Source organism: Anolis carolinensis, chromosome 5 (assembly GCF_035594765.1).
Source record: "Anolis carolinensis isolate JA03-04 chromosome 5, rAnoCar3.1.pri, whole genome shotgun sequence".
Lineage (NCBI taxonomy): Eukaryota > Metazoa > Chordata > Lepidosauria > Squamata > Dactyloidae > Anolis > Anolis carolinensis.
The window spans coordinates 191,022,338-191,042,520 of NC_085845.1; the positions used below are offsets into that span (position 1 = coordinate 191,022,338).

At 38.9% G+C, this 20,183-nt stretch overlaps 1 protein-coding gene across 2 annotated transcripts in view; it reads right to left on the bottom strand.

Annotated features, from left to right (window-relative positions):
• The window catches only part of LOC100558870 (1-phosphatidylinositol 4,5-bisphosphate phosphodiesterase zeta-1), a 50,047-nt gene that overhangs the window by 21,666 nt on the left and 8,198 nt on the right, over positions 1-20,183 (bottom strand). For both annotated transcript variants that reach the window (XM_008110374.2, XM_062983142.1), the window contains exons 4-8: positions 11,135-11,336; positions 9,307-9,451; positions 7,336-7,488; positions 2,743-2,952; positions 638-794 (exon numbers count right to left, since the gene is read on the bottom strand). In XM_008110374.2, the coding sequence (XP_008108581.1) occupies positions 638-794; positions 2,743-2,952; positions 7,336-7,488; positions 9,307-9,451; positions 11,135-11,336 (867 nt within the window). The remainder of the gene's footprint in view (positions 1-637; positions 795-2,742; positions 2,953-7,335; positions 7,489-9,306; positions 9,452-11,134; positions 11,337-20,183) is intronic.

The following is a 20,183-nucleotide window of genomic DNA, read 5'->3' on the forward strand; positions in this document are numbered from 1 at the left end:
TTGACATTGAGTCAGACTCTGGAGGTGGTTCTCATCTTCACTTCTAACCCAAAGAGCCGGCATTGTCTGTAGACCCTCCAAGGTCATGTGGCCGGCATGACTGCATGGAGTGCCATTACCTTCCTGCTGGAGCGGTACCTATTGATCTATTCACATTTGCATGTTTTCGAACTGCTAGGTTGGCAGAAGCTGGGGCTAACAGTGGGAGCTCACCCCATTAGAACCACTGAGCATTCAGTCAGCAACTTTAACCCACTGTACCATTGGGGGGTTAATCTGGCAAAATTTCTTCGGCAAGGTCTGTACATGCATTGACTGAGTGTAAGTTCATTATGTGTTCAGATCATGGCAAATGAGATCTTGACTCCCTTGTGGAAAACCTGACCATTCGATAGAAATTATGTAGACCAGTGGTTCTCAACATGTGGGTCCCCAGATGTTTTGGCCTTCAACTCGCAGAAATCCTAATAGCTGGTAAACTGCCTGGGATTTCTGGGAGTTATAGGCCAAAACACCTGCAAACCAACAGGTTGGGAACCACTGATGTAGACTGTAAGGCTGTAAACCATGTCAGGTTTTCTGATACACAAGAAAACCTGACGTTTTATATCCAAATTAATCAAATTGTTTGAGTTACCTCTCCTTTTTATGAGCTTTTGACCTTTCACCTCTCCAATAGAATTGTTTTGGTAAAATTTCTGCTTCTCTTTCGAATCTTCAAAGCTGGCAAACTTCCGGGAAGCGGTGTAAATGATAAGCTCTGACAGCATCATGGCCACTTTTACCTTGTGCCCCTGAGAACAAAGTTGAACGAGTTACAGTTTTGCAAAGTGAAAAGGGCAAGGAGACTTTCCCTCAGCCCTTTGTGTAACAGAATAAGCTGAAGATCTTGGCACTAATGAAAAGATTCCCCATGCCTGCATTAAGGGTATTAAAATAAAGTGATGCTGGATCATCACTTTCCTATCTGTGTTGCCATTGCCACTCCTACACAGCCACAGAGCGTGATGTGAGTTCCTGACTGTCACAGGCACCTGTGTTGGCATTAACAGTGGTGTCTATGTAACCTCTTTCCTCCTCATTATGTGGACACATCTGCTGATGTCAGCAATGGGCACCTGCAATAGCTAAGAGCTCACATGGATCTCTGTGGCTATTTGGGAGTGATGATGAAAGGGACACAAGTATGATCCATTCCCTTGTCCCTGCATTGAGGTGTGCAGGTTAAAGGGGGTGGCAGCAGTGTCCCATGAGGACAGAGGACCAATCTAAATCAGATCCAGTCCTGTAGTCCACACTGCCCCAATTCCATGGGTCAACTTTACTAAATATGGGTCTAAATTAGACTAACCCAGTGTATCCTGCAATACTTACTGGAAGTGCCAGAATGTTTGGGGGACAACCACAAGCAAATTTAGGATGAAGCTTTTAACACTCCTAGAGAGCTAGACCAGTGGTTTCCAAATGTTGGTTCTAAGATGTTTCAGATCTCGTCTTCCAGAAGCTCCAGTCAGCTTAGTCAACACTCGGGAATTCTGGGAGTGAATCTCATGAACATCTCATGAACTAAAGACTGGGAAACACTGCGCTAGAACGATTCCTCCTGTACTGCAGCCTTTTGGCAGCTGGCAAGAACTTTGTCTTGACAGGTCTTTGGGAATGAATTCTTCATGACGATAGGTCTTTTAACAGTCCATATCTTTGCCTTTTTAATGGTCATGCATGTAGATATATGCAAATCATAGAATTGTAAAGTTGGAAGAGACCACACGGGCCATCTAGTCCAATCCCCTGCCATGTAAGAAAAGCACAATCAAAACATCCCTGACCATGGGCATCCAGCCTCTGTTTAAAAGCTTCAAAGGAAGGAGCTTCCACCATACTCCAAGGCAGAGAGTTCCACTGTTGAACAGCTCATACGGTCAGGAAATTCTTCCTAATGTTCAGGTGGAATTTCCTTTCCTGTAATTTCAAATGATAGTTGATCTATCTATCTATCTATCTATGGAAGAGAGAGATTGATATACATATGGGGGGGAGGGGGGGAGGGAGGGAGGGGGGGAGGGAGGGGGAGAGAGAGAGAGAGAGAGAGAGAGAGAGAGAGAGAGAGAGAGAGAGAGATTGTATGTTTTTAGTACTATGAAAAATCCAAACAAGCAAACATTGATTTGCTATTTTGTTATGTCACTGCATAGCAAATTTGCGTATCTCTGGATTTTGGTATCCATGGGGCCCCTGGAACCAAACCCCAGTAGATACCAGGTGTTCACTGTAGTATTAGTACTAATGTTGCTGTAAAATAAGAATAAAATCTTATCCGTTTTAATGTATGCATTAGATATTGCTCATGGGCACTTCATTTTTGTCCCTGTAACTCTGAAATTCTATACAATACCAATGCTTGAAATAGGTTTTTATCTATCTCAGCCATTGCTGTGAGTACGTTGTACTGAAATCAGTGATGGGACTTAGCCTAAGTCATTGTGTCTTGTCTGTTTGCCTTCCTGCTTAGTTTCAGGGCTCATCCCACCTTCATGTCCCACCTGGCAGGATATAATTGGGTTGATATTTTAGACCTATCCAACAGTGGCAATAGCACTACAAGTCCCAAAACATCAAATGTTGAAAGAACTTACTACTTACTAGTATGTTTATATATATATATATATATATATATATATATATATATATATATATATATTGCAAGGGGAAACAATGTAGATGCCTTCTAGCTCTGTTTACCTTTTCCTTCTTGCTCTTTTTAGGAGGTTCTTTCTGAGAAAGTTTCCTTAGCAATTGCTCAGATGCCTCATCGTCTTCCTCATCTGTTCCAGAGGTATCTTCTGCTTCTCCCGTATCTCCTTCGCCCATACCACTTCGAGACCTCCATCGAAGAGTATCTTCCAAAGTGCCAACTTTCTTATTCTTTAACAAGATCTTACACTTCAGTTGCTGCAGAAAGAAGACACATGAGAACATTCAACATGATGAACATTATGGCAACACCTCCGCCAAGTCACTAATTTTACCATCTACCCCAGGGTTTTTTTTTACATACAAACTACACAGGTATATTCCATAACTAGGAAAATTAAAGCCTGAATCCTGTTAGTTAGTCACAAGGAGACATAATGGATCGATTGCTGAATGCGTCAACTTGTAAATAAATACAATTAGTTCAATGAGTCTATTCTAGTCAGGACAAACAATAGAATTTAGATCTATACCTCTTCTGCAAAGGCCATTTAGGTATCAATGTCTAAGCCATGGACTGCATTTATGTCCGCAAGCACTGACCACATATATATAAGGAAAGAAGGGAAATATCTGGTCAGTTATCAGGTACAGCCTGCAGAAAATTCCTCACCCAGAGGATATATACAATAAACATCCATAACCGGATGTTTATTGTATATATCAGTGGTTTTCGACCTTTGGTCCTCCACTTGTTTTGAACTTCTATGAATGATTATTGTGAGAGTTAGCACCTTTAACTTTTCAAAGCTGGATGATGATGGGGATGTGTGGAATTTAGTTCTTTCCCTTCATCAGGATTGTAAATCTATTAAGCAAATAAAAACAGATCAAGCCATATTCCTCAAAGCTTGATTTGAGATGTTGGATTTTTTTAATTGATGATGTTTGGAGACTTAGAAAATGATCAGAGACAGAATTTACCTTTTATTTCCATATTCATAACTCATTTGCAAAATTAGATATGTTTTTGTTACAAAATCATTAACAAGACTGATATCGAAGATAGAAGTTAGTCCTTGAGTTTTGTCAGATCATAATCCAATAGTGATTACCCTTTATAATGGGAACAAATCTGCAACATGGAGATTAAATGACATTATTGCAAAATGAAAAAAATCAAGGAATATTTCAAAATAAACAAAGACAAAGGAACAGATCTACAAATCTCATGGGATGCTTTAAAAGCTTGCATCAGAGGATATTTGATTCAAATAAATGCTATCAATAACAAGAAAAATGAGAAATAGTTGAGAAATTGATGAAAGACTTGAAGGTTCAAGAAAAATATGATGCTATGCAGTGACAGCCACAAGAACAACCTTTGCGAGATACTGGAAACAAAAAGAAATCCCAACAAAACAACAATGGTTGGATAAATTGGATGATATACATGACTTGGATAAACTAACATACCTAATGAAACTAAGTAGAGGAAATGCAATAAAACAAACAGACTGGGAAAACTATGAAGAATATAAGAAAAAGTCAAAGGAAAAATAAACAAAAGGAGAACCCGAGAATGGAATATATGAACTAGACTAGCCTACAAAAGGAAAATAATTAAGAAATGAAAATTAAACCACAAAGGACAGAAAGCGGAAGATCAAACAGAACTTTTTACTCCCCATTATCCGGCTAAACCCTTTTATTATTATTTTTTCCTTTTCTCATTCTCTTCCTTCTCCTTTTCCCTTTTTCTTGGTGTATCCCCATCCCTACCTCAATCCCATTCCCAACTCTTCCTCACTTACCTTATTCTTTTTAATCTATGTACACGAAAGAAAATTTTAATAAAAATCATTATATATAAAAAAGAAAAATATGATGCTGAAAAAACCAATGGATGTAAAACTTAAAGCAATAGTATCCACATTACAAAATCAAATTGTGACTTTGATGACAGATGATGTAGCAAAGCAGATGAAATGGATGAAAGTTCACAATTCTGAATCTGCCAATAAAGTGGGCAGATGGTTGGCAGGGCACATAGATTAAGAAAGGATGTTGCCAAGAGAACTATAACAAAGATTAAAGAAATCTCAAGAGAAATAACATAAAATTGTCAACTAACACAAGCATCTTCAATATACTTTTCAAAGTTGTACAAATATAAGATTAATAAAACACAAATTGTGAAATATTTGAAACAGATTAAAACAACGGAACTGACTGAAAGTCAACAGAACATTTTGAATGCCCAGATATCAGTAATGGAAATATGGAAGGCCAATGGAAAGTTGAAGGGGGTAAATCTCTGGACCCAGATGGGCTGACTACAAGTTTTTATCAACAGTTTAAAGAAGGAGTGACAGAGAAAGCATTTGATAATATCAGCTGGAAATTTTTTATGGCAGTCCTGGAAAAAATGCAAGTAGGCACAAACTTAATGGGATGGATAACTCCAATTTTTAAACAACAAGTAGCAAGGATAAAAGTAAATGGAAAATTAACAGCATATTTTGAGATATCTGAATGAGTTAGACAAAGCTTCCCTTTCTCACCATTTCTCTTCATAACAGCATTGGAAGTGCTATTAAGTCAAATATGGGGAGAATGAAAGGTTTAAATGTCAGAAAAGTGGAACAAAAAATATGTACATATGCTGATGACTTAATGCTGCTGGTGGAAAACCCAGCAGAATCAATAATTGTGATAAACCAGTTGTTAGCAGACCAAGGCACAATATAAAGACTTAAAGTCAACAAATCAAAAACTAAGCTCATTGTTAAAAATTTGCAACAGTAAGGCATACAAAAACTGACAGAAGACTCAGGATTTCAAATAGACAGAAAAGTGAAATACTTGGGAATTTGACTAACAGACAAGGTGTCAACAATATTTGGAAACAGTTATGTCCAAGTTTGGAAGGAAATAAGGAAGGACCTTTTGAATTAGAAAAAATAGAATTATCTTTATTAGGAAGAATTGCAGCAATAAAGATGAACGTCTTACCAAAGATGATATCACACTGGGGGAAAGGACAAGGAGCATTGGTACCCTGTTCCCACCAGATGGGTGAAAGACCAGCAACGCGCAATGCTGTGTTGCCCTTTTCCCCATCAGATGTAGAAAAGGGAAAAAATGTGGGTAGCACCATCAGAGCGACACAAAATACACTTTTCTCTCCATCATGGCAGAGAAAGCATCTTGCAATCCTTCCTCTTCACTTTGAGAGGAATGGGGGTGAGGCCAAGCCAGCTTCGTCTGATAGTACTCAGCAGGCACCATCCAGAAGAGGAAAAGGGGGCCAAAAATGACAATATGGTGAGGTAGTAAGAAACAGGCAATAGCAAATGTCCTCTTCGGAATAAATCTTGCCAAAAACACTCTGGGATATGTCATCAAATGTCATAGTCAACTGGAAGGCATATAGCTAGAACAAACAACAACAAAATCTTGAAATAACCCCACAGAGACTGACATTGTGACCTTTAGCAAGCTGTTGCATGACTTCAGCTGTGCACTTTTCTACTGAGATGCATACTTCACAAGCGGTTGCACTGCATATTTCCCTACCTGTCGTGTGTAATCTTGATGTGCACGTGGCAGGCTCTTGCTAGGTTGTTGCAGGACTGAATTGAGATGTACATTTTGGACACTTTGCATGAAACATTGTACATATTGCAGATACTACAAGCTGTTTTATGAAGCTGAGCTGTGTAATTTTCAAGCTGAGTGCTTTTTTTGCTCAGAGAGAAAATATCAGCATTGAGAAGAACTATGCCTCTCACTCCATCCATGCCTACTGGCCTTGTTGATCCCCACCCACACTGCCCCCATTCCTCCTCTCATTCTTCTCAGAAGAGTGTTTTGAGCAATGGACTATGACTTTAGAGACCAAGGTTTGAATCCACGCTCAGCCATGGAAACCCACTGGATGATCTTGGACAAGTCACCATTTCTCAGCCTCAGAGGAAGTCGTTAGCAAAACCCTTTTGAACTAATCTTGCCAAGAAAAATGTGTGATAGGTTCACCTGTGAACTGGAAATAACGTGAAGGCAAACACAACAACCACCTTCTCAAATTTATATTCACAATGTTTCTCATTCTTTATAAATAAAGCAATCATAGATCTTTTCCAAATTTGTTTGCTAATAGTTGATTAAAAGGAGTATCTATGTCTTGGCACATTTTGAAAATATGTTGCACATTTGTAGTGATTTCCCCCCAAAAAATAATCATCATATTCCTGGTCAAACAGGTACTTTGTCAGCATGGGTGCCTGCGACAGCCAAGAACTCCCCCACTGTATTGTCACTTCTATTGGCGCTTGGCAATATGGGCCTGATCCATTCCCCTGCACTAATGAGCAAAGGGGAACTGGGATGACAATGGTGGCTATGTGGACAGCAGACAGTCCACATAGGACTTTGCCATGTTTTTCACAGTGTGCCCAAACTGTGGGGCTGCTCCAAACATTCACCCACAATCTGGAATATTTCCTTAGCACAAAGCTCAAACCAGTTTAACCTGGTTTACCCTGCAATAGCGACTGGAAGTCTCTGGACATCATATAAGTCAGGAACAACTTCTCAATCAGTGCAGGGTTTTGAGCTGGTGTAACAAATCCAAAGTACCTCTGGGGAGGGTAGCTGAGTTGGCATAGTATCATCCAGCGTTGAAACGCAGAGTGTTTCTCCAAACATGTGTAGCATATGAGCTGCCATTCTCTCCTGTTGTTTAGGACTGCAGTGGTTCTCCAAAGATAAGATGATGGGATAATCTGATGCCTGAAATAAAAAAAGTTATAAAGATTTGCACCCTCTTTGTTTCGTACCTACATGTACATGACACCACTCTATTGAAAAACAGCACTGTTGTCAGTAAGTTTTTATGTGTTTAATACATGTAGTGAATTGTGTTGAGAAAACTTTTATAGAGAGATCTATAAAACATATAAACTCAGCAAATATGGATCTGATAGGGAGGACCTGAAGGATGTTTCTAACCTTTTAAAATCCACAAATGGAGCTCAATAGCTTATTTAAGAACACATGGCTAGATGGGCTCTGGTTACTAGCCGAGGACTCCAGTCTGGCCATGCAAATAATATGTTTTAATATTTGTATATTTGCATATTTTAAATGCTGTGCTAACTTTTTATGTTAAGCCACTTTGAGTCCCCTTTGGGGGAGATAAAGCAGGGTAGATGATGATGATGATGATGATGATGATGATGATGATGATGATGATGGACACATCACACAGTCCTAAACGCTTGGGAAGTGTTCGACTTGTGATTTTGTGATACGAAATCCAGCATATATATCTCGTTTGCTGTGTCATACTTTGTCTTTGTGTCATTAATAATAATCATCATCATCATCATAACAATAATAATAATAACCAATTTTATATGAAATTCTTACTCCAGATGGTCCATCCAGGCACATACCACTTTGACCCCACAAGACTATATATGTTGTCATTGCCCCTGCTAGACAGCAGCCAAGCTCCGTGTGAGCTCTTGATCATACCAAGTGTCTCGTGCTGACATTAGCAAAAGCATCTGTGTCCCCAAGGAGAAGGAGAGGGGCAATCCTCCCTCCTTATCCTTAGTCACACAAACCTCTCTGCTAATATCAGCAGATTACTTGCAACAACCAGGAACTCTCACAGAAATCTATGGCCATATAGCAGTGGTGACACAGGTGACAAGGGCACAATACATCCCCTTTTCCCTGTGTTGATGACACAAGCTACTGGGGATTATTAGGCCCATATAGATGACTCTTCAGACTGGCATGGGCAAACTTCAGCCCTACTGGCTGTTAGGAATTGTGGGAGTTGAAGTCCAAATCACCCGGAGGGCCGAACTTTGCCCATGACAGGGTTAACCAGCTCTGTTTCCTTTACTATTATACTAAAAAATTCAACTCAGCATTCAAAGCTGTTATCGCTGACTGGGCCAAAACAGTTTTTGCACAAGAACTTTTTTCAATGATCACTTTTATCTTTATCTGCATTACTATATAACATATCCTCCAACATTTCCTAGATGAAAACTGAGAGATGTGTGTACAAGCAATATCAGAGTGTGGTGAAGACAGCAAACATTATTAATAAGGAACAGCACACTCGGTAGGACAGGCTGCAGAATTTGCTTTGGCTTGAACCTATTGAGAAGGGTGAAATTCTTGGTGGTTTTTTAAACACCATATGCAGAAATTATAGTAATGGATGAGGGAGGAAAATGAAAAGAAGACAGGGACACTTTTAAAGCAGCTGAAAATATGAGACAGCAGAGTTAAAGGGCTATCTCTGCCAAATCTGGACAGTTGGTGGATATACTATGATTGCATCCAAAGTCTGACTACCTGGCTATTATGGTATGTTGGTCACTCAAGTCCATTCTTTCAAGATCTTGAAGATCAGCTGACTACTTGATATTTCGATATGGCAAGTTAGCACCCAAGACACTGTATTACATTGTGTAACACAAAATTTCTCCGTAAGTTTTCGTGCTGATGGTGGTGTTGATGGTGGTTGTGGCTGGTCAAATATACAACATGTATTTCCAAAAAGCTGTCAGAAGTGCTCACACCTACCTCAAATGCATGTTTGTGAACCACACTGATGACATTCTTGAAGGTGATCCTGCTGGTCAAGGTATGTCCATGATACACAATGGGCTCACCATCTGGCCCATCCCAGCAGTCGATTTCTACACAGCGGCATGCCCTCTTCAGGGAACTTTTAAAGTGAAAAAAGGAATTTACTACTCCTAGTACTACTACTTTAATGTAAAGAGATATGTGTCTTACTTGTTAGAATCATAGGATTGGAAGAGACCACACGGGCCATCCGGTACAATCCCCTGTCATGCAGGAAAAAGCACAATCAAATCTCCCATGAAAGATGGTCAAAAGCTTCCAAGAAAGGAGGTTCCACCACACTAAGAGAAAGAGAGTTCTATTGTTGAATGGCTTTTACAGTCAGGAGGTTCTTACTAATGTTCAGGTGGAATCTCCTTTCCTGTAATTTGAACCCATTGCTCTGAGGGCGCTTTCAGGCAGGACTTAAACCCACTCTGAAATAGATTGAAGTCCTAATGCTCTTCCCAAAGACCCAGGTTTTCCCAGTGGCTGTCCCCATTCCAGTGTTGTAACTACCATGCATGAGCTAGAAGTGACTGCACAGCTACTGGAGATTATTGTTGTTTGGATGCCTCAGTTAAAAGTCTGACAGGGCCCGAAGAAAGCAAGCTTCCTCCTCCTTCAATGTGACATCCTTTCAAATATTTAAACATGGAGTCTTCTCCTCTGCAGTCTAAACATACCCATCTCTTTAAGCCACCCTCAGAGGTCATGGTTTCCAGACCTTTGATCATTTTACCAAGGAATACTGTGTTGGGAATGCACTTTTTGTGATTAGCAGCAGCGATGGACAGCTTTTTCAGGGACATGACAATTGGCAGCAACACTTGCGTTTGCAAACAAACAAATGCCTTAACTACCTTTACTACTTTACAGCAAGACAAGAGGATATGGAGAAAAGGGAAGAGCAGAAAACGTTGGGCAGGGAGGTAGATCAGGGCTTGGAAATGTGGCTGGGGAATATTGGAGAAAGGTGAGAATAGAAGTTAAAACTTGGTGCTACTAGCTGCAGAGGATATGGAGATGAGCAAGAGAACAGAGCAGAGCAGGGAGAACTTGAGCAGCCACAATTTTTAATATACATATGGGGGGGAAGTCTCAGAACCAATCTCTGCCAATTCCAGTGGGCCACTGTATCTAATTTTAGTTGAATCCATTATATTTCAGAAATATGCTTTCTTTCTGGAATGGATACTTTTTATTTCACAGATCTTAATATTGAATTTTAAATGCTGCACCATCCTAAACCAAATATAAAGAAGGCAATAGTAATATCCAACAAGCCAAGAAAAATTAAATCAGTTAAGACAAATTATAAGGAACTAGATGCACTCAATGCTACGATTCTATAGAACTGAATTGTTTTCATGTCTCTCTATCTTTCTCCAACAATGTCATCCAGGTATGGACAGTGAGAGCATCCCACTGAATTCTTCCCTTAGTTAATCTAACACAACTTCCCCCATAGAATGGTTTCACTTTTCTTTATCCAACCCTATAAAATTAAGCATCCATTAAAACAGATAGACAGAAAAATGCATCATTCATATCAGGAACTTGAGAATATGGTTATATTAAGTCTCACAGTCCTCCAACAAGAATGGCCGTTTGCCAAAGAAGTATATTTCAGATTGGTTGATCTGTTGTTTTAAACAGATACTTATTTTTTTCTCAATCACACAAAACATTTGTTTGTTTGTTTTTTAAAAAAGATAGGTAAAACAAAAGAAGACATGCTGCACTATCTACCCCATCCCACACCCCAGAGAGATATACATACTTGGCATAGCCCCATAGATGACTTGGCCCTATAAGTTGGTCTTGTATCAAGTAGGTATTGTGTGATGATGATATGTAATAATCACACAGTGGGCGGCTCATATCTTGGTAAACAACTTTGTTCTCTTTTTTGAATATGCTGCACTCTTCTGAAAGCATGTATCGTATGAAGCCTTCAAAGGTCATCTCCTTTCGTTTTCTCGCTAAAACAGGGAAATTTTAAAAAGGGGTTATAGCAGTCTGTTTTTGAGATAAACCTTTTTATTTCTTTCTTGGTTAAGGGAGCTGTAATGAAAGACTTGAGAAATACGCCAGTTTGAATATGTGTCATTAACTTGACTTCAACTTTGGCCCATCTTTCTCAACTAAACATCCTCAAAGATTTTCCCTAAATAGGGGGAAAATGTTGTTTTCTGTGTCAAAAATGCTATTCTGCATAAAATTTGCACATGTAAATTTTATGCAGAACAAATTCTCAATAATAGATTTTTTTCTGTGCAAACAATAACATTTTCAAGCGCAAGGATTAATATTTCTGCACTGAAATATTATTTCCTACACAGAAAATACTGTTTTCTGCACAAAATCACCACATGTAAATATTTCTGCACAACTAGTCCCAAACTGCAAAAATTTTCATCCATCCAGAATTTTTCACATCAAGTTTTTTTGGCACCTGAAAAACAAAGTGTTTGATCATTTTTTCAAATACTCTTTCCATCCTTAGCATTCTATGCCAAGGATGGGATATTTGATGTGAAGATGCTGTTAGATTACTGGATCAATTGCTGAGCATTAGCATAAGTTTCTGATTTTGTTATTGTTGTTGTTGTTCAGAGACAGGAACATTTAAAAAACCCTCCTCTCCCCTTCACATTACCCATTTTTTTCTAAAATAGATGTCCATATCTGGTACCAATCACGGTGGAAGAGGAATTTTGTGACGCCATAGAAACAACCTTTCTACATTTTTTTGATGAAACTATACAGGCCTGGCCTTGTGACATATTTTCACTGACTTTGCAAACTGAATGTGACAAAATTCCTTTGCAAACCAAATGTGATAAAATTTAAAAAGCAGAATTTTTGAAGACCATTGTTTGCAATGTAAACTTTGAAGTTCTCCACCAGACCATTTCTTTTGCCACAGCATTGCTGTGTTCTCTTTTTCATTATTACTATTTCCACCCCATTTCTGATCTATTTCCAGAGCAAAAGCCATTATTTAGTTAATAATGTCTGCCTTTCAGATCTCCCCATTTCCCAGCTTTAAAAAAGATGATCATTATTGTATAAAGTGCCACCTTAAATGAATAATATAGAAGCAGGAACTTTGCAATACAATACTATTATTCTTTTATCTATCCAGATAATAATTACTCATACTCTATAGCTTGCTAATCATTAAAGTTGAGTTCCTTTTCTCTAAAGCTCTCTTTCCAACATTTCAGTTTAATCTGTGTTAATTTTCTCCCATACTTACTTTTGAGCCTTTTTGGCTCTTCTTTTTATGTTCTTGATGGTATCTTGTCACATTCTAGTCCTTCCTTTCATCTCTTCTCTGCTTATATCTACCTATGTCTCAGAACTTTTGTTCTGTCAAACATTACTACACCTTTCCTCTTTGCCTTCCTGAACCTATTTCATACTGCTCGTTTCTTTAGTGAGACCTGTATCAGCATTTATTCTTTTACCTCCTGAAAATTGCATGGGTCATATTCTTGAATATACTTAAGCCCCAATGAAATAGGGCATGCCTGTGAAGCTGTAGCTCAGTTAATGAAGCATGTCTTTTACTGAGCATGAAAATTTACTTTTAGAAACACAAATATCATCAAAAAATAAGGACAGTTTCCTCCACCACAAAAAAGAAGACAACATATTTTAGAAAAAAAATTACCCAAAACTAACAATATTGCCATGTAAAATGAAACAACACACACAGGTAAGCCTGATATAAACATCCAAAACTACTTTGAACTTTTATGAGATTGCTTCTTCCGAAATGCATCCAGGGAAGATTGATTTTTCTTTCAATAGCCTCCACTTTTCATATGATTTCCATTTTGGAATCCTGACCTATATATACAATCAGCCCACCAAATTTGAGGTTTGAACTGGATGACCCTTGTGGTCTCTTCCAGTTCTAATGATTCTATTTCACTTTTGGAGATTTGGCTATTTTTGAATATATTATCAATTCATCTGCCAAAGAAGCCCCAAATGTCTACCTGAACAAAAGCTAGGATCCCAAAGAACGGATCTGTAGTTGATAAAAGTGAAATCGAACTGCTAAAGTTCTGCAGTGTGGATACACTCCAAATCCCATATATGTCTGTATACGTTAGTAAGTTAATATTATATACAACATTACTATCTGGATCTGCAGTGCTAAACATATCCATATTTACTCGAGTATAATGTGCCATCGAATTTAATGCACACCTCGATTGTGAGGACGCAAGATCTGCAGTTAAATGGCAGGGACAATTGGGTCACCAATTTAATGCTCCTCCTCCTTCTCCGAGTGTCAGGGAACCCTGAGGCAACTGCCACTGTCAAAAACAGTCTCTTGCACCTCCTGACTCCTCATCCAGCTTCTGAGTTCTAGCTTCCCCCAGGCCTTTTCACACAGGTGGGTTTATGTGTTTGATTCTAACATGCCATTGAATCTAATGTGCACTTCAATTTTGGCAATATAATTTAGCCAAAAAAGGTAAGCATTAGACTCAAGTCAATATGATCCCTAAGACTTACTGTAAGTACATCTTAGATTGGCAGGTTCACCTATGTATATTTTTCTGTATTACTTTTTATTGCTTCCTCATATTGTGAAGCTTGATCCTCAAACTATGTTTTGTAAACCAAAATGCCCCACCCCCCTCTCCCCAATTTTTAATCTTATACTATTATTTCCATTCTATTGCCATTTCCATTCCGTCCCCACCAGCAATTCCTTTTGATTCATGTCTATTTAAGCTGCTTTAGACAGAAACCTGTTTATCTGACCCTTTTGTAAAGAGCTTAGTCTATTTCTGGTGCTGTATAAGTACGTGGTAATAATAATGCCATATGTCACATTGAACACTCAGCCATTCAAGGCTATTATCCAGAGTTCCACCCAATTGCAATTTGTTTATTCTATAAATATCATTCAAGTTCCGAGAAAACAGACTTGCTTCCAACACCTTAGCCACTTAGAAAGCAATACCTAGAGGTCGGAGGGCACACTGAGTCCAAGATATGAAAAATTTATGCAGAATATCTGGGCATTTGAAAAAAAAATTAAAATAACTTATTTTCTCTTTGTAAACTATCTATCTATCTATCATCTGTCTATCTATCATCTATCTATCATCTATCTATCTAGTGATCCCTAGTATGTATCTAACAGCACTGTCTAGAGCAGTGGTTCTCAACCTGTGGGTCCCCAGATGTTTTGGTCTACAACTCCCAGAAATCCCAGCCAGTTTACCAGCTGTTAGGATTTCTGGGAGTTGAAGACCAAAACATTTGGGTACCACAGGTTGAAAACCACTGCTCTAGGGATTTTGGATGTTTAAAGAACATATCTTCTCCATTATGCACTCATATGACTATCATCTTCATTATGAACCAATATGTGCTTTGGGACCTGCTAAGGAAGGCCTTTTCTCTGTCTCACCACACTCAGAAGTGCATGAGGTGAGAACATGAATGGCTGCTCTAAACTCTTGAACTCTCTTCTCAGAGAAATTAGACTTTCAACTTTCCCTGTTCTCTTTCCATAAACTTCTCATGAAGCTCCACACATTAGATTCCTATTTCCCTAGAAAACCAGTGTTTGGCAGGTAAACATAGGAAATGTGATAAACTCTGCTTTCAAGGTCCATATTGACCAGGGAGAGGGGATGTCAGACTTTTTAGATATTTTTGAACTACCATCAAAGAATGGTAAGGGATACTATGAATTCCAATTCATCCGCATCTAGATGACTATCCATTCTCTATCCCTGATACATGCAATACAGTTGTACAGCAGCTTTTAATAGCTTGGAGCAAGGTGGATACAAACACTAGGACTGGGATTCAAATTTAGGGTGTGTCTACACTATAGAATTAGTAGCTTGACGTCACTTTAACTGTCATAGCTCCATCTTGGAATTTATAGTTAGAATATACCAATACAATAGAGTCTCACTTATCCAAGCTAAACAGGCCAGAAGAACCTTGGATAAGGGAATATCTTGGATAATAAAGAGAGATTAAGGAAAAGCCTATTAAACATCAAATTAGGTTATGATTTTATAAATTAAGCACCAAAACATCATGTTATACAACAAATTTGACAGAAAAAGTAGTTCAATACGCAGTAATGTTATGTTGTAATTACTGTATTTATGAATTTAACACCAAAATATCATGATATATTGAAAACATTGACTGCAAAAATGGCTTGGATAATCCAGAAACTTGGATAAGCGAGGCTTGAATAAGTGAGACTCTACTGTATTTGTATTTCCAGAATTCCATTTGCTCCTTCTTTGTCCTACACTTACCTTGGAGAGGGCATCTGACAGTATTAAGTAAAAACAGTACGTTTAATGTAAGTGGCCTTTCCAAAGAATATCAGTTACAGTAGAAGAATATAGTGTGATTATCACTACCACACACAAAAATGCATATTACATGTGAGCATATGTAACAGAAACAATTATATATGTTTTCCTGGTAGCCGACATCCCACTTCTCTCACTTTACTCTGTAAAGCCTGTAGGACAGGGATCTATCCTCTGGTACTCTTAAAAGATCATATATACTGATGAGGAAGGGGGAAAGAAGAATAAAACGGAAAACATGGTCTGTTGTAAATTTGGACCAGAGGAGTCAGGAATTGGGCATGTGTGTGCTGAATCCAGGGCTGCTGTTCAGACAAGGTGACCCTGGCCTGTCACTTCATTCTCCATGTCACTGTCAACACTCCTAGCTCCACTCGAGTGTATGGCTATCACTTATCACATCTGTGATGTCACAACAGGATACCTGCATGATCAACAAAAAGGAGGGTGTCGGTCTCCCCTTTTTCTTGCTGGCCACACAAACATCCGTTATGACATCACATATGTGATAGATGATTATTATTATTTAGAGTTATATTTATACCTTGCTTTTCCCTCTTGATCAAGACCCAAGGTGGCTCACAACATTAAAAACAATGCAATTTAAGATCTACAACATATAAATATTAAAATAGAAATAAACCTACAACTGTTTTCAAAAAGTCAGTTAAATCACTTAAAATAAGAAAAATCTTAAAATATTTAAAACACCATACAGTGCCTCCATCCAGTTCAACCCATTGCTATGCAGGAAAAGCACAAAGTACCCCTGACAGCTGGCCATCCAGCCCCTGTTAAAAAGCCTCCAAAGAAGGAGCTTCCACTACACTCCAAGGCAGAGAGTTCCACTGTTGAACAGTTCTTATGGTCAGGAAGTCGTTCCTGTTTCCTTCTTAAAAACGTTCTGCTTTAAAAGCCTGCCTAAAAAAAAAGGGTTAGCTTGCTGACATTAGGACAAGGGAGGAGGCACCATTCTAGCCTCCCTGGGCCTGGATCTACACTGCCTTATATCCCAGGATCTGATCCCAGGTTATCTGCTTTAAACTGGATTATATGAGTCTACACTGCCAGATAATCTGGGATCAGATCCTGGGATACAGGGCAGTGTAGATCCAGCCTGGGAAGATAGTTATAGGGAGAGTATGAAAAAAAAAAAAAAACCTCTATGGCAATGGCAATCTGGTGGCCAGGCTTTCATACAATTACAGAACCATAGAATGAGAGAGTTGAAAGATAACACAAGGACCATCCAGTCCAATCCCTTGCCATGCATGAAAATACAATCAAAGCACTCCCAGCAAATGGACACCCAGCCTCTGCTTTAAAACCGCAAGAGAAGGAGGCTACAACACACTCCCAAGCAGCATACTCCACTTCCAAACAGCTCCTACTGTCTGAAAGTTCTTCCCAATGCAGAGCCGGTCCAACAATGAGGCGAATTAAACGGTTGCTTCGGGCCAAAACATACAGGGGCGCAGTCGAGACTACTTTTTCTGTTGATTTGTTGTAAAACATGATGTTTTGGTTCTTAATTTGTAAAATCTTAATGTAATGTGATGTTTAATAGGCTTTTCCTTAATCCCTCCTTATTATCCAACATTTTCGCCTATCCAACGCTTTTATTTTTCAGTGATTGGTTTGGGGGGGCACCAAAATTGTGTTCTCCTAAACTTGAAAAATACCTAGGGCTGGTTCTGTCCCAATGTTTAGGTAGCGTCTTCTTTCCTGAAATTTGAATCTATTGCTCCATATCCTAGTCTCTAGAGCAGCAAAAACAAGCTAGCCCCCCTCCTTAGTGTGCTATCCTTTCAAATGTTTAAACATGGCTATAATGTCCCCTTTCAATCTTTTCCCCAAGCTAAACTCATATGTAGTTGGGAGGGAGAAGAATTGGTGGTGACACCATCATGGGGACAAGCCATCTCTTCTTCCTGCAGTGATCACCTTAATGGCACATTGTTCATCTGGACAGGAGATCAATCCAAATCAGACCCCAAAGCTCTGGGATACTCCAGAATTTCAAGCAAATTCTGTAGTATCCCCCCATGTTGCCTAAAGCAAATTCAGATTAAAGCCATAAAATCTGGTATACTCACTAGAAGTCACTGTGTCATGAAGACTGCCAGTGGTGCATCCACAGTGAGTCTGGACCTTTGACCCATGTAGACAAGGAGAAGTTGTTCTTGAACTATGTTTTCAAGTTTTCTCAGCATGGAAAGTTCTAAAAGTTGCTCAGCTTTGACTACTAGCGGTAGTAAACACTATGGCCCTTTATTACTTCACATGCTGAGAAATCTTCAAAACATCAGTGCAGTGCACCAAAAGATCTCAAATGTTTAAAAGAACCCAACAGATACTCTGTTAAGAGGAGGAAAAAGACAATCTCATTAGGCTTTTTGAACATTGAAGGTCAGCAACCTATGAATTCCACATAGGCCTCCTCTCAGTTTAGAGACATTTTTACCCCTTTGGTGTGTTTCTATTAACTGATGTTCAGACAGGAGAAATAGCTGCCTTTTAAACATAAAGCAGAAAGTAGCTTTCTCTTAGTCCTTAAGGTAGTAATGATTCTAACCTTTGAACTTGTATTATCACTCATGAAAACTTCCTGTACAAAAAAATGACATTTTTGCTAAAGAAGAAAAGCTAGTATAATAGAGGTGGTAAGTTAGCACCATATCTACTTCCCTTTTTAGCAACTTTATTGTTGTTCTCCCTATTAAATTAGATCAATAATACAGTATCATTAGCCAGGCACATTAGCTAAATAACATATGCTTCTTCCCTGCCTGCTTTGGTGAGGGAAAACATAATTTTGTACTTGAACCACAGCATGGTTTAGACATATTTCGACAGAAATAATAACTGCTTCAAGTGAATATCAAAACACAGGTTGAGACATACAAGCCTCTTACAGCCCAATGCTACTTTTAGTGGGGCTTATTTCCTAGGAAAAATACATGCAGTTGCAGCCTACAGCTATTATCTAGTATATACTCACCTTGCTCTAAAGTTTGTTAAACACAATGAGATTAATTTCTAACTTCTTAGGTTAGGACTACAGAATTCACAATTTCCTTGAAGTAATCTCTATTGAACATCATGAAATGGACTTCCAAATATTTATGAGTAGGATTGTGCATTCAACCCTATTTTTGGGAGCAGCTATACTGCAAAATGACTCCATTCGACACAACTTTAATTGCAACGGCTCAATAATATAATAATATTATATTATATTATTATAATAATAATATACTTTATTTATATTCTGCTCTATCTCCTCAAAGGGGCTCAGAGCGGATTACAGAATACAAATATGGCAAAAATTCAGTGCCGTTATACAATTAACAACAAAGACATAGACAGAGGCAAGGCATTCCCTCTTTTTCATTTCCAGCATCTGGAGGCTGTGCTCGACTCGGCCATGGGGAGGCACTGTTGTTATTTTCCTTGTTAAGAAGGCTGTTGTCCATGAATGCCTTCCTGATCTAATTTCTGGCATGTTTCTCAGGGGCGCTTTTTACCACCCCGCCAAAGCGGTACCTATTTATCTACTCACATTGCTGTTTACGAACTGCTAGGTTAGTAGCAGGTTAAACCGCTGAGCTGCTGAACTTGCTAACCGAAAGATTGGCAGTTCGAATTTGGTAAGCTCCCACATTTGGCCCAAGCTTCTGCCAACCTATCAGCTTGAAAACATGCCAATGTGAGTAGATCAATAGGTACCGCTCCGGTGGGAAGGTAACAGCGCTCCATGCAGTCATGCTGGCCACATGACCTTGGAGGTGTCTATGGACAATGCCAGAAATGGAGATGAGCACCAACCCCAAAGTCTGACAAGACTAGACTTAATGTCAGGGGGAAACCTTTACCTTTTACCTAAGTTAGCAGAAGCTAGGTTGACAACAGGAGCTCACCCCAACCCGTGGCTTGACAAGAATTTCTGTAGCTAACGGTTTAACTCACAGTGCTAGCCATGACCCTAATGGTATGAAATCATAGCAGTTGTAGTTTTACAAGGTCTTTAGCCTTCTCTGCTAAAGAGACTGTTGTGACTCACCAAACTACTAATCCCAAGATTCCATGGCATTGAGTAATTAAAGTGCAATCAAATTACATTCATTCTATCAGTATACAATACAAATTGGATTGCTGAGTTTTTTGCAAAATGAGAAAGCCAGAAATATCTACAGTAGGCCCTCCACTTTCAAAGGGGTTAGGGGTACAGGATTTCCATGTAAGTGGAAAGACCACGAATTAAAAACTGCTGTGAAGAAACATTTCTCAAAGAATTTCTCAGGCTGGATCTATCCTGCCCTATATCCCAGGATATGACCCCAGATTATCTGCTTTGAACTGGATTATATGAGTCTACCCTGCCAGATAATATGGGATAAGCAGATAATCTGGGATCAGATCCTGGGATAAAGGGCAGTGTGGAAGGATCCA